The following is a 26471-nucleotide window of genomic DNA, read 5'->3' as shown; positions in this document are numbered from 1 at the left end:
CAGAAATAACCCACATTGCTCCAGCAGGACCAGTTATCGGTGCCGTCCTACGCCTCCGCCGCTGTGGGAACGGCAGCTCCATGCTGAGTGAATCCGCAACCCTTCCAGCAGAGATCAAATGTTAATTTATTGTTAAATTAAAATCAGACTCGGAAGATACCGGGAACAATTTCTTACATTGTTGTTATGAGTTCAGAGGAAGTATTGATGTGGAAAAAGAATTTAATGGCATTTGCTAGAGAGCTGTGTTAAACCAATTGAGTGTGGCTGATACGCAGCACAGAGCGGTGTACGGCGCGTCTGCCCGGAATCAAGGGCTTTCAGCGCTCGGTAGAAATCATTTTTTATTCTTTTTTTTTTCTCTTTTTTTTATTCTAGATGAAGATCTTGGAGTACATCATTATCACGAGAAGAAGGAATCAGGTAATGTCAATACTTCTTAATGTTTCGCTTAAACTTTGGCAAGCCCGTGAGTAACCTGTGCCGCATAGAAACAAATGGAAGGGAAATAATGTATCGGAAATTACACATTTTTTTGTTATTCTGTAAAACCTTATACTGACAAGTAATCCTGGTCTTCTGTTTGGTAAATGGTTCCAGCCAAGGAGCACGTTACACGGCGGGAGTTTGCTTTGGGAAACACAGGGCCGATCCCTCTCTTCTGGACGGATGACAGGAAAGGGACTGCCCGGTTCAGTTGGCAATTTCACTATTGCTTTTAGGGTGTTGCAATAGGCATGTAGTGCCAGTTCTCATCTTACAGGCAAACATTGATTCATCTAATAGCTGGCTGTTTGTTTTTTTTCTATAGCCATTCCATTTTTTCCCTGTAGAGGGCATTACACGCCCAGGAGAAGCTCGCGCTCGACTCCGGCGTCTGCAGCTGGTATCTGAAATAGGCATTTCAGAAGAAAATCATACATTTTTCTTTATCTGATTAATTGGGTTAATCCTAGAAGTTTTACAAAGGGCCAAGAGGTCCCTACGGCTAAAGTTGCTCCTTGTTCCCGGCCGGAGCGGAGCGCAGGTTTGTGTGGGCATCCCTTGTCCTGTGTTTGCAGCCACTAAGGTCTTGATGACAGACGGACTCTGGATTCAGTTGCAGGTCCTTCTCGTATGTGATGAGATTGGAAATTTGCAGCACAGATTTACTCGCTGGTAAAAGTTAAACCTCCATTGGCAATTTATCCAGGGGTCACTCACTAAATCATCGAGCTTGATTAGTATTAAACGACATGTTGTGTTCCCAGTGGTGTCAGTGACTCTATTCCTTGGTTTTCTTTCAGCCCCTCACCCGGAGTACGGATACCTGGAGGAGCGGCAGCAGCTTTCTGAATGTAAGGACACCTAGGAACCATTGCGTCACTTATGTATTCTGTGCACGACGCCTAGAAACTTCTATCCGACACTCCTGGCTGTTACGGCAAGTCCGCGCTCCTGCCCTGCTGTCTCCTTAGCTTCTTCCTCATACTCGTATGTTCTCATTACAGTTTTGCAATAGGCAACGTAAAGAATGCAGTTTGTTTGGAGGATAAGTAGATACTTGTATTTGGCAACTCATCTTCATAACTAGCTCTAAGGATATGTTCACACTTGGCATTTTTGCTGCGTTTATTTTTGTGTGGGCTCATGCGCACGTTGCGTAATTACATGCATTTACGCTGCGTATTGCACTGCAGCGTAAATGCATGCGTCCTGCGTCCCCTGCTCAATCTATGTAGATTGAGCATAATTCTTGCGCACGTTGCTTTTTTGAACGCAGCGATTTGGGTGCTAAAATTTTGACCCAAATCCGTGCGTTCATAAAAGCAGCATGTCAATTAATTTGTGCGCTTTGGATGCAGCTCCCACTCTGTCTATGGCGGGGGCAGCATCCCGAGCGCAGGAAATCGGCTTTTTTTCTCCAGAAAAACTGCATCCATTACACAGTCTTTCTGCAGTGATTTGAAGTGCACATGTGCTGTCAAATCGCTGCAGAATATTCAGCAGTTACGTGCGAACAAGGCCTTAAAGTACCAGCCAGAATTGAGATTTCACAAATCTCATTCACACACATGACCCAAGCGGTTTTTTCTATCTGCAACATGTCAATTCTTTCGGCATTTTTGCAGCGTTTTTTTTTTTTTTTTCATCCATATAAAACAACATAAAAGTCAAAAAAATGCAGCAAACTGTTTTTTTTGGTGACTAAAACTATCTGTATCAAACATATAAAGTAAACAAATCACATATGTAATCCGCACCCAAAAAAAGCGCAGCAAATAGCAATGTTTTATGACTGCAGGAAAACCGCTGCAACAATGCCAAGTGTGAACATAGCCCTAAAGGCTGTCCGCATCCTTACAGATACAGCAAGGCCGAGATTAACATCTGGGGCTACCCACATGTGAGGTTACACAGGACCGCAGTCACCTGTTAGATTATTACATCCCTGGTTTAGGAAAAATTTATTTATTGAAGGAAAAAAGTAAAATAAAACACCATGTGTTGCATATTAATAAATGAGCGTTTTTTATATTGGTAAATGACAGTTTTTATGTTGTTGGAAAAGAATCTTGAAAAATATGTTGTAACGTGCAACAATGTAATATTAAAGAAGAAATAATAAAATGTCACTAACTGTAATAAAGAGCTCAGTGGAGAACATAAATCATAGCGACAGCGCTATCATCCGATATCTCTCATCACTGTCAATGATACAAGCCCACTTATGTAGATATCGATGCTTATATCACACAGTATATGTGCGGCATATATAGTTAAAAGCTGTAAATGACAGTTCCCCGCTCACCGCGGCGTCCAGGTCGTTCCCTCCGATTCCACGATTACTGTAGTCAGTAATTACTTGAGCTTAAAATGTATTACTCACCTTCAGATCTCATGGTCGAAGGTGAAATCACTGGTTACACATAGTGATCAGGGGCTTCTAAATTACTGCTCACCTGAGGGGTCCTGGGGAGGATTTATTTTGCTTCCTTAAGACATAATTGTAATAAAGGCGATTGATTAATTAATTAAATAATATTTTGTGAAATAATGGCCTCATTTATACCGAAGATTTCAAATGTATGAATGTGTGACTTATTCTTTTCTTCATACAATATTATTATTATTATTATTACTATTGCTGTTACTATTATTATATTTATTGCTATTATTGCCAATAATAATAATAATTTATATAAATAATAATTAAATATAATAATAATAGTAATAAATATAATACAATAATATTATTATTATATTGTATTTATTACTAATATTAGTATTTTTATTATTAATAAAAAATAAATAATAATATGACTGTTAATTGCTTCCCACTGATATAATATTTCAGTCTTCTGGACGTTTCACATCTTTATAAGAGTAAGTTCGGTTACGGCAGATTTTTTTTCTCCGCGAAGATTTTACCGCTGTGTTGCATGTACTATATGAATGGATCTGCAGCGGCAGTTTGTTTTTGCATTAATGATGAACCCCCTTCTTACAGGGCAGGTTGGAGGGCAGATTATAAAATCAGTGACATACCCTCAAATCTGATTTTTATTTTATTTTCACCACCTGTAAACCCCCCTTTTACTACGAAAGTCTGAAAACGAGTTTTGCATAAATAATAAAACTGCTCGTCAGCGAAGGTAATTTTCTGACTTCAATGGAGTAGTGTGTGTGTGTATATATGTATATATATATATATATATATATATATATATATGTATATATATATGTATATATGTATATATATATATATATATATATATATATATATATATATATATATATATATATATAAAATGTGTGTAGATTTTTTTTTTTATATATATATATATACACACACACTGCATGTGTGTATGTATATATACATATTATATATGCACCGTATATACGATCTGTTTGAAATTGTATATTATTACTGGGCAATATGTCTATAGCTTAGTATACTATATTATATAGGTACATATAGTATACTAAGCTATGCACAGGTCGCACAGTAATAATATACAATTTCAAACAGATCATTTGTACAAAACTACATTTGCCAGGAAGGAAAAGTACAGTGACACAAACTACAAAAGCAAAGCATGCGGACGGGCCTGCGAGTAGCGGGGCCCCTAATACGATGTATCAGGTGACACGTTCTGCTTTGTAGTGCAGGTGAACAGCCGGCCCGACCCTTGTGATGCTCCGCTCCCACCATACTGATTCGTTCTCTTACAAGAGATGTTTTTTTCTTTCTTGTTTTACCGCTGAGTGCTGCACTCCTGCTCTAATCTCTCCTTTAATGGAGATTCCAAACTCCTTAGGTATGGCAATAAGACCTCAACAATCTCCAGCAGGATTTTTTATCACACTGTTCTGCTTCAGTAAGGAGTATCAAGGCAAGCGTGGAAAACAAATTGCACAAGGCACAGCTGAAAAAAAAGGGAAAAAAACCCTGTTAATTTTACTGTCTTATTTCCGTGGCACATGTAGGGTTTTGTATCTACATATGTACTCCTGGTGAGAAAAATCCATGTTATCTCTGCAAGGTTTACATGACCTTTTTTTTAGTTTTTTTCTTTTCTCCAGTCTTATATTTTGTGATTTCCATGTTGAACATTACTGTAGAATAATACTGGCACTTATATAAAGAAATGAGACACCAGAAAATAAGCTAGTGTTCAAATCAGGTGTTTTATGTTAAATATATTTTTTTTTTACTTTTTCTTTTTTTCTTTTCTTTCAGTTTGTTTTTGTATCACTATTTACTTTTTAAAGAAAAATTCTGAAATGTTCACGCTGTTCAATAGGCCTTACATTAGACTCATGCTTCCTGGTCTGTAAAGAAGACTTTTCAGTAGTCTCATTACCACCAAGGACAGGGGTTTACAGTGACAGACAGAATCTAACATTAGGTCTTAATGGCCAGTGTATCAATTGCATAATTTAAATTTTTACATATAATGGCATGAAAAGTAAAAAAAATAAAATTATATATATAGAGGTATCCCGTGGTCCGTGATATCCCGAGGTCCCGTGCACGCGAGGACTGCTGGTCACGTGTGCGCAGGCACGAGGTTATGGGCGGTGCTGTGATTGCATCTCAAGTGCCCGCCATCATCTCGTGGCCACGCTCTCCCCTCATCCTCCAGCGTTCTGCGCAAGCGCTGGCCAGATGACCCGACGTTGGAACGTTCTGCGCAGAACGCTGGAGGCAGAGGGGAAAGGGCGGACACGAGATGATGGGCGGGCACTTGCGATGCAATCACAGCGCCGCCCATAGTCTCGTGCCTGCGACACACGTGACCAGCAGTCCTCGCGTGCACGGGACCTCGGGCGCAGTGGGCGGCGTCTTGAAGTATGGAATGGAGCGATGGGGGATGGCCTAAAGCGACAGGAGGCAGACTAATGGACACCAGAGAGCCCGCCCCCGTGTACCATTATCAAGATCTGAATACAAAAAGGTACCCCTTTACAAAGTCTTTATTTTGGTCAGAAAGGGGGCACATAAACAACAGGAACCTTGCTAGAATGCAGCCCAGGAGCTGCAGAGGGGGAATCTTTTAGGTTTCAAGCTAAATTTCTGATGACAGGTTCCCTTTAATTTCTAAGAACAAGAATAGACTATCGATATCGAGTTTCACATGAAAGTTCTCTTTTCCTGGCCATTTTGAGAGTTTAATAAAACCAACAAATATAATGCTCCAGATTCTCAACTAGCTCAAAGGAAGATCAGTTTTATAGCTTCTCTAATCAGCAAAACTGTTTTCAGCTGTGCTAACATACTTGCACTTGAGTGTATTTCTGTTTAATTTAATGTTAGCTTCATTAAAAAAAGTGCTTTTCTTTCAAAAATAAGTAAATATCTAAGTGACCCTAAACGTCTGAACTGTAGTGTATCTATTTATTTATTTTTAAGGGAACCTGACAGTTTATACATGCTGCCTGAACAGTGAGCAGCCTGTATCGAACCGTGGGTCTATGATTTCAGCCATGTTTGTTTGATTTAAAAACGCTGTTGCTTTTCAGACAAAAATATACTTTAAGGCTACGTTCCTACAATGAGCTATTGATGAGTTTTTGATATAGAATTTTTGTACTCTTTTTTAAATTTGGTTACTTGTGTTTTTTCATTGCATTTTTACATTGTTTTCTAGCTCATTTTTGATGCTGCATTTTTTGTCTCTGTTAATCCATGTTAAATATTTTTGATACATCCTGGTATTTGGCTTTGACAAAACTTCCTGTGCATATTTTATGCTTTGCTTTGGGAATTTCCGCTGCAGAAATGCTCAAAAAGCTGAAGTGTGTTTTGTTTTTTTTTTATCTGCTTTTTTTCTGCATCTAATGGAAGTCTTTAAGGAAAATCTACACAAAAGTCAGCAAATCCGCAAGGAAATTGACATGCTGCAGATTTAAAACCCGCACAAACCAAAAGTCAGTTTACACTGATTAACAAGAAACACAATGGGGAGATTTCTAAAAATCGTTAAATCACTTCATACCAATAAATTTATAGGGTCATAAATACAGAAATCATGAGTATACCCTGAAGGTTTTATAAGATATACATTTTATTAATTAATTATTAAAATTAGGGATATGAGTAATAAACCCATGGACTAACAATATAAAAAATATATATACAAAAAAGAATAATGCAAGGGAAAAATGACCACCAGCAATCCTAACTGCCCTAAAGTGATATCCCCTACCCACCAATGGGGGATAAGCACCCTAACATAGCAGCCAATGGTGCCTCCATTCCCCGGTGGCTAGCCCTCATTGTCACTATAACTGATAACAACCTCTTTGCTGGTGGTCCAGTCACCAGCCAAAGGAAAAACCAAACAGCTGTAGGTATATCCGAAAATGGAAACTGGTCGATCACAAAAGGGTCCCTTAACCCTAAAACGCATACCTGGGGCCTCGCAGGCCTGCTAGGTTACTTGTTTTCTATTGTAGATTTCTATGGTTGCGTGTTCTAGGGTTAACAGGATAGCAATCAGCCTTAACATCACTCAAGTTTTGGTCACAGCTGGGAGGTTCCCACAGTCCTCTACCTGTGACCGCAGGTAACCTGACCTCAGGTGGGGTCACTGAGTTTAATGAAGCACCCTGAAGTCAGGTTTCCTGTGGTCACAGGTGGAGGACCATCGGAACCTCTAGCTGTGACCACAACTTATCTGAGTGACGTCACTGCTGATCACTGCTCATCCTCTGCCTGCAGTTACAGCATGCAAGCATGTTCCATGATCGCATGCTGTAATTTCAGATGTAGCAGAGCTGGGACCTTGTGTGGATTACGTTGGACCTGCAGGGGTGTTTTGGGGGTTAATAAAGTGATGAAAGAGGTTGTTTTTTATTTTTTTATTCCACATAAAGGATTTTTTCGGTGTTTGTCTTTATTTATTTTCACTCACAGATTAGTAATGGGGAGTCTCAAAGACGCATCCCATTACTAATCTAGGCTTAGTGGCAGCTATGGGCTGCCATTAACAGATTATTACCCCGATTGCCACCGCACCAGGGCAATCAGCAAGAGCCGGGTAAAGTGCTGAGATTGTCGCATCTAAGGGATACGACAATCCTGGGCGGCTGCAGGCTGCTATTTTTAGGCTGGGGGACTTCAAATAAACATGGGTCTCGCCAGCCTCAGAATACCATCCCCCAGCTGTTGGCTTTATCTTGGCTGTGTATCAATATTGGGGGGAACTGCATGCTGTTTTTTAAATTATTTATTTAAATAATTAAAAAAACAAAAAAAAACGCATACTGTTGCTCTAAATTTGATACACAGCCAAAATAAGCGCACGGCTAGGGGCTGCAGCCTGTAGCTATTTCCTTTATCTGTACTGGGTATCATAATATGTGGGAGCCCTATGCCAATTTTATTTATTTGCTTTTATACCATGAAAGACGTGCATAGTGTCTGTGATTGGAAGCAGTCATCTGACACGCTGTCACTCTGGTAGTGGTTGCGTCTGACTGTATATTCATGAAGGCTAATGCGCGGCCCCGGATGTGAATGGGCGGTAATGGGAGCAGCCGAGCCAGTGACTTGGTAAGCATATCGTACCTGCTCCTATTCCCCTATCCCTTCTACCACAATTTTTAGCTGGATTCTGGTCTCCATAGACTTTTATATGGGGAGCAGAATTCAGCCACATACTCGGGATCAATCCCGGGCCGGAACCGGATTTTTTTTTAAATCCAGTTAGGTCTGCCGGTCCAAGTTATCTGCGAGTCCGCCCATCACCAGTCGAACAGGTGGGTTCCCAACATCTCCTCCCTAAATCCTGGTATGTGGTGACAGGTCTCTACCCATATGTGCCTGCAAGGAAACACCCGTCACTCAGTGGGAACGGGTGGGGAGAAGTTGCTGGCGACTGGAATGTGCAACTAGTCTCCAGTGCGGCTTGGTCTCAGTTGGTGGCTTTTAAAGTATGATTTCCTCTAGAAAACCACAGCATTTCAGAGTGAAATATACCTGGCTGAGACCATACCACCAATGTCTGATGCATGCTACCCAGGGTTGGGGGCAGCATATCAGGTTCCCCTTAAAAAAACACCAAATCTGATCTAAACAATAGTGACTAGTCTAATGCGGGCTTCACACGGTATGATCTATCGTGCGATTGCACGAGCGATCGTACCCGCCCCCGTCGTTTGTGCGTCACGGGCAATTAGTTGCCCGTGTCGCACAAAGTCGTTAAACCGCCGTCACATGTACTTACCTGCTGAGTGACCTCTCAGTGGGCGGCGAACATCCACTTCCTGCAGGGGGAGGGACGTTCGGCGTCACAGCGACATCACATAGCGGCCTGCCAATAGAAGCGGAGGGGCGGAAATGAGCAAGACGTAAACATCCCGCCCACCTCCTTACTTCCGCATAGCCGGCGGGAGCCGCGGGACGCAGGTAAGCTGTGTTCATCGTCCCCGGGGTGTCACACGGAGCGATGTGTGCTGCCCCGGGTACGATGAACAACCGGCGCAAATTAGAATAAACTATTTTTTAAAAATGAGCGACCTGTACACGATTCGCGATTCGTAACCGATTTGCGATTGTTCACAGACGCTCATAGGTGTCACACGGGACGACGTTGCAAGCGATGCCAGATGTGCGTCACGAAAACCATGACCCCAACGACATATCGCACGATAGATCGTCTCGTGTGATGCCCGCATTACAGTTGTTACTGATCAGGCAGATACGTAGTTTTGTAGACTAGAGTAGCCCCAGTAAGGTCAGTATTAGGCCGTACTCACACATCAGTATTTTGATCTATAGTTCATCAGTATTTGTATCCCACGTGTCCAGCATGGATACCCAGTAGTTGTTTGGCATAGTGGAATGACGGAGAATGCTGAGACGGTCGGCTAGGTACTCCTTCGCCATCTTCTAAAATCTTTCCCTTCTTGTCAGGATACCTTTTGCATCAGGGCTTGGGCGCTGGGTGCATCTAACTAAACTGTCACTTTGATAGTGCTCCCCTGCCATTGTTGGACCTGGTGTGTCTCCCTCATCTGTCCTCTTGGTTTCCCAGGAAACTTTGACCACTGCCCCAAGCGTTGTTAGAAATTTTTGTACTAATTGTTCAACTAGTGCCTTCTGGTATTGCACTATTTTACTAACCCTCTCTGCTGCAGGAAGGAGAGATGGAAAGTTCCCCTTGTATTGTGGGTTGAGCAGATTGAGCAATCAGTAACTAGTGTTATCCAAAATGCGTGTAACGCAAGGCTCAAGGTTAAAGCAGCAAGACAAAGTTAGTCAAGTGTGCCAGTCTCCCAACAGGCAAAACTTCCCTGTCCCCATCAGGAGGGCAACTCTCCATTTCCTCCCTTTCCTCCTCCTCTTTAGAGATGAGCGAACCTGAGGTTCGATTTTCGAACCGAACACCAACTTAAGAAATCAAAGGTTCGGTTTCGGATGCTTGACTTGTGAACTTTACTCGCGTGAGCAACGCTGTGCTCAGGTACACTTGGTGCTCAGTCCTGCGCGAGCCGCTTGCAGTGTTTGAATGGGGCACACTGAGGGTAACATCAGCATGATTATGTAGTGTGCAAACCAAAAGATTGCCCACCCTCCCTCGAAGTGATCTGCTTATGGCTGGCTTTTTGTGGGCAGAGACTCAAACTGCCAATCAGTTACTTGCTTCAGGGTTCAGGTCAAGCTCGAGCCTATGGAGGCTTGACTCATTTGCTGCCAGCGAACCGAACCTCCACGGAACCGCTCATCTCTACTCCTCTTCAGCCCATCCATGTTGAGCAGAAGGGATGAAGTTTACATCCATTATCTATAAAGACACATCTGCAGGTTTTTCTCACTATCTGACATGAAATCAGAATAAACTTTTTCCGTTTTAAGTCAATTAGGAACCAAAATTACTTATATTTGCCAAATGCCAGAATAATGAGAGAGAGAGAGAGAATGTTTTAAACCTTTTTTTTTACTGTCTGCAAAGTCAAAGGTTTACATAAATTTAATTAGTATTTGGTACCATTGGCCTTAAACTGGATGACTTGGGTCAAACATTTTGGATCTCCTTCCTCAAACTTCTCACAATATTTGGTAGGAATTTGGGCCCATTCCTCGTGACTGAACTGGTGTAACTGAGCCATGTTTGTAGGTTGCCTTGCTCGCACGGGCTTTTTTAGCTTTGCCCATAAATTTTAAATAAGATTGAGATTGGAGTGGTGACCACTCCAAAACATTGACTTTGTTATCCTTAAGCCACTTTGTAACAGTTTGGCAGCATGCTTCAGGTGATTCTCCATTTAGATGACCCATTTCCACCCAAGCTTTAAGTTATTGTATGATGTCTTGAGATGTTGCTTCAGTATTGCCCCATAGTCTTCTTTCCTCATGATGACAAAACAACCCCACAACATGATGGTGTCACTCCCCCATGTATCACAGTTGGGATGGTGTTCTTAGTCTTCAAAGCTTCTCCCTTTTTCTTCCAAATGTAACGATGGTCATTATGGCCAAACAATTCAATCTTAGTGTTATCAGACCATAGTATATGTCTCCAAAAATTAAAGTCTTTCTTCCTGTGTACCTTTGCAAACATTAATCTGGCTTTTTTATGTTTCCTTTGGAGTAATGGCTTCTTTCTGACAGAGTGGCCTATCAGCCCATGTTGATACAGTACTCGTGGATACTGAGACAATCTTACCAGCTCCCGCCAGCATCTTCACAATGTCTATTGCTTTTGTTCTTGGGTTGATATGCACATGTCTGACCAAAGCACGTTCATCTCTGGTACACAGAACCCATCTCCTTCCTGAGCGGTATGATGGCTGGACATTCCCATCTTGTTTGTACTTGTGTATAATTGTTTGTACAGATGAACGAGGCACCTTTAGTTGGTTGAAAATTGTACCCTAGGACTTTTGCAAGTCCACAATGCTCTTCCTGAGATCTTGGCTGATTTTGTTTGACTTTGCCATGGTGCTACACAAAGAAGCAGTGCGTTTCAGGTGTGCATTAAAATACATCCCCAGGTGTGTCTCTAGTTAACTCAGATGTTGCCAATAAACCTACTAGAAGCTTCCCAAAAACATGACATCATCATATGTGCTGCCGCTTATTTTTTAAAAGCATAGTAATCTTAGGGGTACTTTGCACGCTGCGACACAAGCTGATGCTGCGATGTCGAGCGCGATAGTCCCCGCCCCCGTCGCAGCAGCGATATCTTGTGATTGCTGGCGAAGCGAACATTATCGCTACGCCAGTTTCACATACACTCACCTGCCCTGCGACGTCGCTTTGGCCGGCGATCCGCCCCCTTCCTAAGGGGGCAGGTCGTGCGGCGTCACAGCGACGTCACACGGCAGGCGGCCAATAGCAGCGGAGGGGCGGAGATGAGCAGGATGTAAACATCCCGCCCACCTCCTTCCTGCCGCATTGCAGCCGGGACGCAGGTAGGAGATGTTCCTTGCTCCTGCGGCTTCACACACAGCGATGTGTGTTGCCGCAGGACCGAGGAACTACATCGTACCTGTCGCTGCACCGGTATTATGGAAATGTCGGACCCTACACCGATGATATGATAACGATGCTTTTGCGATCGTTAATCGTATCAAAAAGGATTTGCACACAACGATATCGACTGCGACGCCGGATGTGCGTCACTTTTGATTTGACCCCACCGACATCGCACCTGCGATGTCGTAGTGTGCAAAGCCCCCCTTAGTGTATGTAAACTTTTGACTTTGCAGAAAGTAATAAAAATGCCTTACAACATTCTCTCTCTCTCTCATTTTTCTGGCATTTGGCAAATATAAATAATTTTGGTTCCTAATTGACCTAAAACGGGAAAGGTTTAATCTGAGTTCATGTCTGATAGTGAGAAAAACCTGCAGATAGTCTTTTAAGATAGTGTATGTAAACTTCTGGTTTACGCACAGTGTGCGCACAGGGCCTAATAGTTGTAGTGTGGACAGATTCTGCCACCTGAGCTGTGGGTCTCGGCAGCTTCTCCACAGTGACCATGGACCTTTGGCTGCTTCCCTAATTAGTGCTCTCCTTGCTTGCAATATTACTTTAGGTGGACAGCCATGTCTTGGTAGATTTGCATTTGTGCCATACTCCTTCCATTTTTGGATGATGGATTGAACAGTGCTCTTTAATCACTAGAAGTCCCAGGAATTTCAAGCTCCATAGGGTTCCAATGGTAGAAATGTCAAATGACCCCTCTCTGGGACTTCTAGTATTAAGATGTTTAGAGCTTGGGCTATTTTTTATAACCTAACTCTGTTATTTTTCTCCACAACTTTATTCCTGACCTATCTGGTGTGTTCCTTGGTTTCCATCATGCGGTGTGATCCCCAATGTTCTCATCTCTGAGGCCTTCACAGAACAGCTGTAGTTATAGTGAGAATAAATTACACATGTGGACTCAATTTACTATAGGTCACTCCTGGAGTCAATTTTTCACTCCGGATTTTATTTAGGGGTATCAGATTACAAAGGGCAGAATAAAAATACACGTCACAATTTTATAAGATTTATATTTTTTTAGATATTTAGAAAACCATGCATCATTTTCCTTACATTTCACACATACTTGCTACTTAATGTTGGTAAAGTGACGAGCAAAAGGGTAACAACAATGTTTTGAACTTTTGAATTTCAGACTCCATATCTCACCATTCACTATAGCTTTTGGTGTGAGACTACTTTCATTTTATAGACAATCATCTTGGCTATCTCATACATAAATTTGACTTTGAACTATTTAGCACAGGATTAGTTATGCAGATTCTTTTCAGGTCACTGCATTGGTACTGTTTTGCTCCTGGTGTTTAAAAAAATCTTTTCTTCCTGTATACTTCAAATTACAACCTGTTCTCACATTCTCTAATAGCTCAGTGTGTTATTAGGTTGATTACCAAGTGAAAGGTCACTGATTCAAATCTAGGAGCAGCCATGAATAAGATTTCTCAAGAAAAGAGAAACCGCATAAATCCAGCTCATCGATAGCGGTCTCTTGGCCAAGAAAATTGCCAAACTGTATCATGTGAGTGTCAAGATAGTTGGAAGAATATAAAATGAAGTCCGTCCATTTATTCAAAAGCCAAGAGGTGGACATCCAGGCAAAATAGCAGAGTCACCAACTTGGCTCATCACAAGGTGTACCAGTTCTAGTGCAACTAACCTGGCAGTAGAAGAGGCTCGTATGCTTCATAATAGTGAGATCACAGACATCTAACACCGGGAATGGTGGCCCGAAAAAAGGGAAGAAACCTCGACTTCAATATCACTATAAGAAGTGTCAGTTCAAGTTTGTAAAAAAAGTGCGAAAAGTGGACAGTAGAAGATTAGAAATGGGTGATTTGGGACAATGAGATGAAAGTCAAGAGACTAGGCTCTGATAGGTGCAAATGGGTCTGAAGAAACAAGGAGAAAAGGGGCTAATGGATTGAAAAATTGAAAGAACTGTTAAGTTCAGTGGAGGAAACCTGATGATATGGGGTTGTTTAACAATCAAAGGTGTTTGATGCTTGACCAGGATCGATGGTGGTCTCAATACTCAGCTATAGGTGAGTATCCAACAAGATGAGTTACTTTGTACACTCGAGTTCTAATAGTATGAAAAGGACGACATAGTGTTCCAGCAGGACAATGTCCTGAAGTATACGTCAAGGTTGATGAAGGAACGGTTCAATGACAATGAAGTAGAGGCACTGGATTGGCCACCACAGTCCTCAAACCTCGACCCAATCCACCACTTATGGGTAGTGTTGAAGAAAAAGCTGTTTCCATAGCCAAGTGATTGACCAGTATGCACCAACTTTGGGAATGCGTAGAAGAGACCTGGGATCAGATTTCGGTTGAGATATGCTAGAATCTGATCAAGAGCATAATCAGAAGAATTCAGGCAGTGCTGAAAGCCAAAGGTGGATTTACAAAATACTAACAAAATAATAAAAACCTTAAATTTAGTTTTTTAAAAGCAAAACAGTAACAATGAAGTGACATGACAAGAATCTGCATAACTAATCATATGATAAATAGTTACAAGTCAAATTTATGTATGAGATAGCCAAGATGATTGTCTATAAAATGAAGGTACAAGTGCATCTAAATAAATTAGAATATCATCAAAAAGTTAATTTATTTCAGTAATTCAATACAAAAAGGGAATTACACACAGACGGATCTATTTCACGTGTTTATTTCTGTTAATGTTGATTATTATGGCTTACAGCCAATGAAAACCCAAAATTCATTATCTTAGAAAATCAGAATATTATATAAGACCAACTGAAAAACTGATTTTAAACTCAGAAATTTTGGCAATTACTGAAACGTCTGTACAGTAAATGCCTCAATACTTTCTGGAGGCTCCTTTTTGCATGAATTACTGTATCAATGCAGCGTGGCATGGATGCGATCAGCCTGTGGCACTGCTGAGGTGCTATGGAAGCCCAGGTTGCTTTGCTAGCAGCCTTCAGCTCGTCTGCATTGTTGGTTCTGTTGTCTCATCTTCCTCTTGATAATACCCCATAGATTCTCTATGGGGTTTAGGTCAGGACAGTTTGCTGGCCAATCAAACACAGTGATACTCTGGTTAGTAAATCAGGTATTGGTACTTTTGGCAGTGTGGACAGGTGACAAGTTCTGCTGGAAAATGAAATTTCCATCTTCAAAAAACTTGTCAGCAGAGGGAAGCATGAAGTGCTCTAAAATTTCCTGGTTGACGGCTGCACTGACTTTGTTCTTGATAAAACGCAGTGGAGCTACACCAGCAGATGACATGGCTCCCCAAACCATCACTGATTGTGGAATCTTCACACTAGACCTCAAGCAGCTTGGATTGTGGCCTCTCCACTCTTCCTCCAGACTCTGGGACCGCAATTTCCAAATGAAATGCAAAATTTACTTTCATCTGAAAACAACACCTTGGACCACTGAGAACTGTCCAGTTCTTTTTCTCCTTGGCCCAGGTAAGACGCTTCTGGCGTTGTCTATTGGTCATGAGTGGCTTGACACAAGGAATGCGACACTTGTAGCCCATGTCCTGGATACGTCTGTGTGTGGTGGCTCTTGAAGCACTGACTCCAGCAGCAGTCAACTCCTTGTGAATCTCCCCCAAAAGTTTGAATTGCTTTTTTTCTCAACAATCCTATCAAGGAATTTAGTTATCCCGATTGCTTGTGCACCTTTTTCTACCACACTTTTTCCTTCCACTCAACTTTCCATTAATATGCTTAGATACAGTACTCTGTGAACAGCCAGCTTCTTTAGCAATGACCTTTTGCGGCTTACCCTTTTTGTGGAGTGTGTCAATGACTGCCTTCTGGACATTTGTCAAGTCAGCAGTCTTCCACATGATTGTGTAGCCTACTGAACCAGACTAAGGGACCATTTTAAATGCTTAGGAAGCCTTTGCAGGTGTTTTGTGGTAATTCTAATTTTCTGAGATAAGGAGTTTTGAGGTTTCATTGGCTGAAAGCCATAATGATCAACATTAACGGAAATAAACACATAAATAGATCCCTCTGTGTGTAATGACTCTATATAATATATGCATTTCCCTTTTTGTATTGAATTACTGAAATAAATTAACTTTTTTCTAATTTATTGAGATGCATTTGTAGATGTACAGCACATTAAACAAATCAAGCATCCGGCTGCTCTAAAATGGATATTTATTGACGATAAATAAAAAACCACAGAATGCAACACCAAGAAAATCCGCAAACAAGGCATTTTTTCTTATATAAATTCACATGTAATAATAAGGGTTTTGATTAACCCTTTGAATACGTATCAACCTTTCAATAGTGATTTAGGTATTTGAAAAGGTAAAAAATATTAGAAGGCGAGACTGCAAGAGAAAGTTGCTTAATAGTGAGTAGTGGTGAACGTGAACTGCAAACGAGAGCAGCTTTATGTATGGATATTAGACATGACATAATGTAATATTATGAATAGTTTACAATTATTTGCTTTTTATATTTATCTTTTTATAAATTTCTATGTAATAATATCTGGTTTAAGCTTTTATCTACCATTTTTATCATTGGGTGATATTGGTTATGGGAACACGCAGAAAACACTGAATCTTTCCTTGTTTCTATGCGGTGACTATAGACTGTGAGAGGTGTTTGCCGCTTTAATTGGTGTTTGGATTCTTTATTATTATCTACAATATCCATTTTAGAGGATCTGGATGCCGGAGTTGTTTTGTCTATTTTTTTCTGGGACTTACAGTACTTTAAGGTTTCTGTGCATCCTAATTACTGTACTTCTTAGTATGGGTGGGCTGACTCTTTGCCATTTACTAATTGTTGTGCTGTAGATCAGCATAGGGTGTTATATTGGGTTCAGTAGTTTTACTAGAGTCCAAATGTCGTGGCTGTAATATAGATTTATACCAAAATAAAGATCTCGGCAGAAATGTGAGAACAGATTTTTTTTAAATATAGAAGCCGTAGCGTGAAGCCAAAGTGAAGCAAAAAATGTTCAAAGTCGAGCAAACTATATCAGGCTCCAACTGAATCCAACTTCACAAAAATTACCCTATGGTAACACAACCTGGGTATAAGTATGAAAAAACGCTACAAAATCCTCAGAAAATTCCAGAATAAATTCAAAATATTTTTATTGTGACAAATATTTTTATTCAAACAAGAAAACACACCGCAGAGGAGTCGGCTATTAAGCCCATATAAAAACGCTCAGGTTACAAAAAGTTCTTAACTTGTCTCTAGGAGTATAAATAGTGCAAAATAATTCAAATGTATAGACATCTTGCCCGGTCATCGTATACTCAATCAAATCCAATGCCTATCAATCATTTTCTGAGTGTTAAAGTGCACTAGTGCAAATTCTTTAAATAATCCAACAATAAATATTTGATTATAATAGCTCAGACATTTCATTGAGTATTTTTTCATATTTTGCTAAGAGAAAATGCACACATGTTCACTGGCCATATTTTCTAAAACAATTTCTGTCTTTTGCAAGGCAAGTAGTCAAAAAAGAATAGTAGGAATACCAATCTCATCAGCCGATGAATGAGTGGAGCTACACAGCTTTCATAATCAAATCAAGTTCGAAGCAATAGACTAGAGGAGAGGGAGAGGAGAGGAGAGGTTAAGGCCGGTTTCACACATCCGGCTTTTTGCCGTTTTGCCGGATGCGGCGCTCTCCCGTACAGTTAATACAGTACAGTGACAGCGCAACAAGCGCCGGTCACATGCTGTCATGTGACCGGCGCATGTGACCCGGAAGTTACAGCGCTGTCACTGTACTGTATTAACTGTACGGGAGAGCGCCGCATCCGGCAAAACGGCAAAAAGACGGATGTGTGAAACCGGCCTTACCCACCGCTCAGGTAAAAACACTGTCTTCATGTAGTTTTTTTGTCTCTTAAACTTCGGATTGTCATGTTTATCTATTGATGCAGCACGATCTAACAGCTTCCCGTTATCAGCGGGTTACCGCTACTGTTGTAGGTTATGATCTAAACGTTTGCCACTAATACAAGTGAATAACTTCAGCGTATATGTCCATCAGCTGATTAGTGAGTCGGGACCGGTATGTCTATGTATGAAGTCTATTGCTTCGAACTTGATTTGATTTTGAAAGCTGTGTAGCTCCACTCATTCATCGGCTGATGAGATTGGTATTCCTACTATTCTTTTTTGACTACTTGCCTTGCAAAAGACAGAAATTGTTTTAGAAAATATGGCCAGTGAACATGTGTGCATTTTCTCTTAGCAAAATATAAAAAAATACTCAATGAAATGTCTGAGCTATTATAATCAAATATTTATTGTTGGATTATTTAAAGAATTGGCACTAGTGCACTTTAACACTCAGAAAATGATTGATAGGCATTGGATTTGATTGAGTATACGATGACCTGGCAAGATGTCTATACATTTGAATTATTTTGCACTATTTATACTCCTAGAGACAAGTTAAGAACTTTTTGTAACCTGAGCGTTTTTACATGGGCTTAATAGCCGACTCCTCTGCGGTGTGTTTTCTTGTTTGAATAAAAATATTTGTCACAATAAAAATATTTTGAATTTATTCTGGAATTTTCTGAGGATTTTGTAGCGTTTTTTCATACTTATACCCAGGTTGTTTTACCATAGGGTAATTTTTGTGAAGTTGTCGTCTTTTATGAAAGCTATTTGACTATTATTGGACATTTTGTGTTTCCAACTGAATCCAGTCTACTTACTTATGTCCTTTTTTTGTCCTGTTTTTACACCAGTATATACCGCCATATTATCATTTGTCGTCACCTACATGTATCATCTCATGTCCGGTACATCTCTCTTCTTTAACCCCTTCAGACCCAAGCCTAATTTGACCCTAAAGACCAGGCCATTTTTTGCAATTCTGACCAGTGTCACTTTATGAGTTTATAACTCTGGAACGCTTCAGCGGATCCGGGTGATTCTGAGATTGTTTTTTCGTGACATATTGAGCTTCATGTTAGTGGTAAATTTAGGCCGATATTTTTTGCATTTCTTTGTGAAAAAAACGGAAATTCCGCGAAAATTTTGAAAATTTTGTAATTTTCAAACTTTGAATTTTTATGCTCTAAAACCAACGAGACATATGACCCAGAATAATTAATAAATAACATTTCCCACATGTCTACTTTACATCAGAACAATTTTGGGAAAAAAAAAAAAATTTAAGGAAGTTATAGGGGTTCAAAGTTTATGAGCAATTTCTCATTTTTACAACAAAATTTACAAAGCCACTTTTTTTAGGGACCACATCACATTTGAAGCAATTTTGAAAGGTCTACATGACACAGAACACCCAAAAGTGACACCATTCCAAAAACGGCACCCCTCAGGCTACTCAAAACCACATTCACGAAGGTTATTAACCCTTCAGGTGCTTCACAGTAACTAAAGCAATGTGGAAGGAAAAAATGAACATTTTACTTTTTGCAACAAAAATGTTAATTTAGCCTCAAATATTGCATATTCACAAGGGTAGCAGGATTAAATGAACCCCCAAAATTTGTTGGGCAATTTCTACTGAACACGCAGATACCTCATATGTGGCGAAAAACCACTGTTTGGGCGCACGGCAGGACTCGGAAGGGAAGGAGCACCATTTGACTTTTTTGAACAGAAAATTAGCTGGAATCGTTAGCCGCACCATGTTGCGTTTGGAGAGCCCCTGAGGTGCCGAAACAGTGGAGCTCCCCCACATGTGACCCCATTTTAGAAGCTAGACCCCTCATGGAATTTATCTAGATGTTTATTGAGCACTTTGAGCCTCTGGGGGCTTCACAAAAGTTAATAGAGTTGAGCTGTGAAAATAAAAAAAAATTTTTTTTACCACAAAATTGTTACTTCAACCAGGTAGCTTTTTTTTTCACAAGGGTATCAGGAAAAATTGCACCATAAAATGTATTTTGCAATTTCTCCTGAGTACACAGACACCTCATATGTGGTGGAAATAAAATGTTTGGGCGCACAGCAGGGCTCGGAAGGCAAGGAGCGTCATTTGACGTTTCAAACGCAAAATTGTCTGGGATAATTAGTGTATTCCATGTTGCGTTTGGAGACCCCCTGAGGTGCCGAAACAGTGGAGCTCCCCCACATGTGACCCCATTTTGGAAACTAGACCCCCATGGCATAGAAAAAAAAAACAGCGGCAGATGGGGGGGGGGGCGGCAGATGGGGCAGCAGCAGATGGGGGGGCAGCGGCATATAAAGGGAGCATCTGTGATTGTGAGACGGCGGCTGGGATAGGGTGGGGGCGGATGGGAGAGGGCGCAGTGGATGCAGGAGCGGCAGAGGATGGGGGGAGGGGGTGGATGGGTGGGAAGGGGAGTGGGAGGTGAGATTGGGGATAGTTACCCTACAGGATGGATCTAGGCAGCTGGATCACAGGAGATGAAGGAGGCAGCAGATCGGGGAGGGTGAGAGGTGGGGGAGGGAGCGCAGCGCAGATCACGGAGGAGACAGGTGAGCAGAGCACAGATCACGGAGGAGACAGGTGAGCAGAGCACAGATCACAGGGGTGAGAGGTGAGGGAGAGCGGACAGCAGATCACGGGGGTGACAGGTGAGGGAGCACAGATCACGGGGGTGACAGGTGAGGGAGCACAGATCACGGCGTGACAGGTGAGGGAGCACAGATCACGGGGGTGAGAGGTGAGAGAGCGCAGATCACGGGGGAGACAGGTGAGCAGAGCGCAGATCACGGGGGTGAGAGGTGGAGGGAGAGTGGACAGCAGATCACGGGGGTGACAGGTGAGGGAGCACAGATCACGGGGGTGACAGGTGAGGGAGCACAGATCACGGGGGTGACAGGGGAGGGAGCACACATCACGGCGGTGACAGGGGAGGGAGCACACATCACGGCGGTGACAGGGGAGGGAGCGCACATCACGGCGGTGACAGGGGAGGGAGCGCACATCACGGCGGTGACGGGAGGGAGCGCACATCACGGCGGTGACAGGGGAGGGAGCACACATCACGGGGGTGACAGGGGAGGGAGCACAGATCACGGGGGTGACAGGTAAGGGAGCACACATCACGGGGGTGACAGGTGAGGAAGCGCACATCACGGGGGTGACAGGTGAGGGAGCACAGATTACGGGGGTGACAGATGAGGGAGCACAGATCACGGGGGTGACAGGGGAGGGAGCACACATCACGGCGGTGACAGGGGAGGGAGCACACATCACGGCGGTGACAGGGGAGGGAGCGCACATCACGGCGGTGACAGGGGAGGGAGCGCACATCACGGCGGTGACAGGGGAGGGAGCACACATCACGGGGGTGACAGGGGAGGGAGGACACATCATGGCGGTGACAGGTGTGGGAGCACACATCACGGCGGTGACAGGGGAGGGGGCGGGTAGCTGACCACGGGGGTGAGAGGTGGGGGGAGCGTGCAGCACATCACGTAGGGGAGGGGGCGAGCAGCACATCACGGAGGGGAGGGGGCGAGGAGCACATCACGGAGGGGAGGGGGCGGGCACCGATCACGAGGGGGAGGGGCCGGGCAGCAGATCGGAGGGAGCGGTGGCACTATGACAGATGGAGGAGGACAGGGATCGTGCAGCACATCACGGAGGGGAGGGGGCGGGCATCGATCACGAGGGGGAGGGGCCGGGCAGCAGATCGGAGGGAGCGGTGGCACTATGACAGATGGAGGAGGACAGGGATCGTGCAGCACATCACGGAGGTGAGGGGCCGGGCAACGATCACGAGGAATGAGGGGCCGGGCAGCAGATTGGGGGGAGCGGTGGCACTGTGGCAGATGGAGGGCGGCGGCGGCGGCAGCGGATCGGGAGGTGTAGGGGTGAGGGTGCGGGCAGGAGATCGGGGAGACAGGTGGCAGATCGCGGAGGGCAGCGGCGGCGGATCGGAACGCTTTTCGCCGGTTTCATTCAGTGCAATGGCAGCGCGGCAACTTCCGGGTCCCATGCTCCGGTCTCATAACAGCATGGGACCGGAGCTTGTCGCCCTGCCATTGCACTGTGTACACTCACTGTGCTCAGTGTTCTTGCGAGCTGCAGGGACGACAAGTGAAGCTGATGGGGGCGGTCACCGGCAACAGGTCCACTGTGATTGGAGAAATCGGTCACAAGGCCGATCTCTCCAATCAGAGCTACTGGAGCTGGGGGAGGGTGATCCAGTGAGGTCACCCAGCTCCAGCCAATGGCCAGTGCTACAGCTGCACTGGCCAGGGCTGGATTTCAATGTTTCAGTCATTTTAAATGGCTGGAACATTACAGTGGCTGTGATTGGTTGAGCGGCGTTAGTCAGCCAATCACAGCCTCCGTAGGTCCGGGGAGGAGGCACCACCCCTCCTAAGGTCAGGAACAGGTCCCCTCCTCCCCAAATCTGCGGTTTATGTTAACATATTGCAGTCACCGGAGGCTCCGGTGCCGCGATTCCGCCATGACGGAAAGATCCGTCCTTGGTCGTTAAGGCCCAGGGCACAAGGACGGATCTTTCCGTCCATGGTTGTGAAGGGGTTAACCTCAGTCCTGGGAAAGGTTTGCTAATTACTGCACTATACTGAGAGGGCGTTTTTTCAGTGTAGATTTTTGGGAGGACTTAAATTGGTGGTCCACTACAAACCATAGTGGCCACAGCAGTGTAAATCTGAAACAGAAGGCATTTTCTAAATACCTTCTGTTGTCAATTCTGCCTATGAGCGACGCTATCGCTGTCCGCTCAGTTCCCATCACGTGACCTCTGATGTCCGATGATGTCACGTCAATTTCCGGAGGCGGGATCCAGTCTCCCTGAGTGCCTGGGCTGTTGGTGGAGTTTCACTGCTCATCACAGCCCAGCATCGCTCTTGCTTTCAGCACTTTGCGGTGAAGGTGAGAGCGTGCAAGATGAAACTCTGCCCACAGCTCAGTCACTCACGGAGACTGGATCCAGCCTCGGTGATGGCGGGTCAACCTCCAATTCCAAAAGTTGACGTGATATCACCAGACATCAGAGCACACTGCAGCCTGGGGTCATGTGATGGGTATGAGCAGACAGTGATAGCGCCGCTTACAGGCAGAATTGACAACATAAGATATTTAGAAAAGCCTCCTGTTTCAGCTTTACATCGTTGTGGCCACTATGCTGTGTAGTAGACAACTTCCATAATTTCTTGTCTATACAGTAGTATTGATTCTACGCTGTCTTTGTTAATGCTAATTATGTGCATGGAAGAGCATATTACCATGTTAGTGTCTGGTTGTTTATATAGTGCTAACATATGCCATAGTGCTATACCGGGATTGTCACAATTCATATCAGTCCATGTTCCCCATGAGGCTCAGAATCTAGATATGTACATGCCATATGTACCTATCAATATATGTCTGGAAGGTTGGGGGAAATCAGAATATTTAAGTAAACTACAGGAAAAACATACCGTAAAACTCCACACAGGTGTTGCACTAGGTCGAATTCGAACCCCGGTCTCTACTTTTAGTCTTTAGCTGTGGATAAAAATGTGGGGTTTTTTTATATCATGGGCCAGAATTCACACATTCATCACAACATTTATGTATAAGTCCCACAACTAACAGGACTGACAGCCGTGGAGGTGCAGGACTTCATCATCACAGCTTATCCTCTGCTTAGAAATCTCTGCTTATCCACTTAGCTCGCACATCAAGGTACAGTATGCCAGGTATCTGTAAATAATTGGGTCTTGGAAGATCATAGGTCGTATGTCGGAAAGATAAGGCACAATGGACTCAGTAGATACACTCCATTTGACTGGACAGCTATATTACTGCAGATCTTTCCTGATTTCTTCCCAACATTTCTAACAATATCCAGGTAACATAACTTAGAGAAATGTTAGTCCGAACCATATTCTGATGGCCCCAATCAAACAGAAAACTTTAGATGACATTGAGTATTAGCTGAGATAATCCAGATACATTTCATGGAAGGTTATGTGTCAGAGGTTGATATTAGACGAATAAATGTTATAGTTAGATAATACCAAAAAAACAAAAAAAGTATTCAGTCTACTATTGTATGCCTTAAATATCAAAAAATCTCTGATGCACAGAGAATCACCAGGTTTGAGGCCCAGGGGAACAGACTTCAAAGTATGTAGAAAAACATCCAGCACCATAACAGGACTCCAACCAGGAAGATGAATAAAAAAGTTTTTCGTTTATTCAGATCATAATGTTAAAAAATACATACAAAATTAAAAAACATGACCAAAACCTGACATGTTTCGGACCCTAGAACATTGTCCTTATAGGTAGGACCTATGAGTAAGGGCCATGTTCTAGGGTCCGAAACATGTCATATTTTGGTCATGTTTTTTAATTTTGTATGTATTTTTTAACATTATGATCTGAATAAACGAAAAACTTTTTTATTCATCTTCCTGGTTGGAGTCCTGTTATGGTGCTGGATGTTTTTCTACCTACTTTATAGTTAGATAATACCTCCTGTTTAAAGGGGTTCTCCGAAAATGGAAAAAGTAATTTATAATGATCATTTCTTTACCGAATACCTTTAATTAGTAAATCATACCCATTTTTTTCTAGGGTGCTAATCACTTTAGTATATTAAATGGGTCGCTGTCTGGTTGCTCTGACAGAAACCTGTCCTTTTGTACAGATGTAGAGACAGACATGTGCGTCAACTGGTGCGGGGTGGGAGATGTCGACCAGAGACCACATTGGACTAGTGAATGAGACACATTAACCACTGCAGGCTTTTCACACTGTTTTCTCTGAAACGCAGCAGTATTTCTTAGTAAAATCTTTCCTGACTACATTCATGCGGTGTGCATTTTTTTTTCTCAGACAGCACATGCACCCATAGACTGTCATTGATCCATATATGCATCCATTTTAAAAACAGATCCATTTCTCTTTTCAATGAGACTCAAAGTGTGCCTGTCGTGTGGTGTTCTGCGTTGCACTTGCTGGGTGTCAATCAGGCATCGGACTCTGTTCAACTGCAAAGTCCTACAAGCTGCTTGGGATTCTTTTTTTTTTTTTTTTTTTTTTTTTTTTTTTTTTATAATTCTTTATTTAACCGAAAAACATGGGAATACATCAATCCAGAACAGTAGCATAACAATTTACGACCATTGTACATTGTCACCCATCAGGCTAACTGTAACAATTGATAACTACCACACTTTGGGGTGCTTCACACACAGCGAGCTCGCTGCCGAGATCGCTGCTGAGTCACGCTTTTTGTGACGCAGCAGTGACCTCATTAGCGGTCTCGCTGTGTGTGACACTGAGCAGCGATCTGGCCCCTGCTGCGAGATCGCTGCTCGTTACACACAGCCCTGGTTTGTTTTCTTCAAAGGCGCTCTCCCACTGTGACACACAGATCGCTGTGTGTGACAGCGAGAGAGCGACAAATGAAGCGAGCAGGGAGCAGGAGCCGGCATCTGGCAGCTGCGGTAAGCTGTAACCAAGATAAACATCGGGTAACCAAGGTGGTTACCCGATATTTACCTTAGTTACCAGCCTCCGCCGCTCTCACGCTGCCTGTGCTGCCGGCTCCGGCTCTCTGCACATGTAGCTGCTGTACACATCGGGTTAATTAACCCGATGTGTACTGTAGCTAGGAGAGCAAGGAGCCAGCGCTAAGCAGTGTGCGCGGCTCCCTGCTCTCTGCACATGTAGCTGCATTACACATCGGGTTAATTAACCCGATGTGTACTGTAGCTAGGAGAGCAAGGAGCCAGCGCTCAGTGTGTGCGGCTCCCTGCTCCCTGCACACACAGCTAAGCGGTGTGCGCTGGTAACTAATGTAAACATCAGGTAACCATACCCGATGTTTACCTTAGTTACCAGTGTCCGCAGCTTCCAGACGCCGGCTCCGTGCAAGCGCAGCGTCGCTTGCACGTCGCTGCTGGCTGGGGGCTGGTCACTGGTCGCTGGTGAGATCTGCCTGTTTGACAGCTCACCAGCGACCATGTAGCGATGCAGCAGCGATCCTGACCAGGTCAGATCGCTGGTCGGATCGCTGCTGCATCGCTAAAGTGTGAAGGTACCCTTTGACTCCTCCATGTTTACCCGGGAATTTTCAAGTATAGAGATTCTGTAGAGAATTAAGGAGAGAAAGAGAAAGAAGCAAGAGAGCAGAAGAAAGTAGACCATAGACGAAGAGGAGGGAGCACACAAAAAGGGGGGGAGGAAGGGGGGGGGTAAAGAGCAGAACATAAGGGAACAAACAGCCACTAGGCAGAGATCCATCATCTCAGAACACCACTGTCTAACGGCAGAAGAAGACCCCCTCAGTCTGGGGGGATCCAGGTACCGTATTCCTTGGAGAATTTAAACTCGATCCAGGGAAACCAAGTCCTGTGAAAAGCCTCCTGTCTGTTGTGGAGAGACGCCGTCAGGTCCTCCATATGCAGCAATTCATTCACCCTGTTCGCCCACATTGATAGAGTCGGCGGAGTGGGGGATCTCCATCTCAGGGGGATGCACGTCCTGGCGGCCATCACCAGGAAGCTTAATAGAGACCCCTTATAAGCAC

The 26471-nt window shown here is 43.3% G+C and overlaps 1 protein-coding gene across 1 annotated transcript in view; it reads left to right on the top strand.

The window, feature by feature from the left end:
* Positions 1–26471, top strand: part of WDPCP (WD repeat containing planar cell polarity effector) — a 422579-nt gene that overhangs the window by 56599 nt on the left and 339509 nt on the right. The window contains exons 3-4 of the mRNA XM_075339251.1: positions 379–423; positions 1287–1337. Of these exons, the coding sequence (XP_075195366.1) occupies positions 379–423; positions 1287–1337 (96 nt within the window). The remainder of the gene's footprint in view (positions 1–378; positions 424–1286; positions 1338–26471) is intronic.

The sequence above is a fragment of the Anomaloglossus baeobatrachus genome, chromosome 3, assembly GCF_048569485.1.
Source record: "Anomaloglossus baeobatrachus isolate aAnoBae1 chromosome 3, aAnoBae1.hap1, whole genome shotgun sequence".
In the NCBI taxonomy this organism is placed as follows: Eukaryota; Metazoa; Chordata; class Amphibia; order Anura; family Aromobatidae; genus Anomaloglossus; species Anomaloglossus baeobatrachus.
This window is presented reverse-complemented; position numbering and strand designations above follow the sequence as displayed.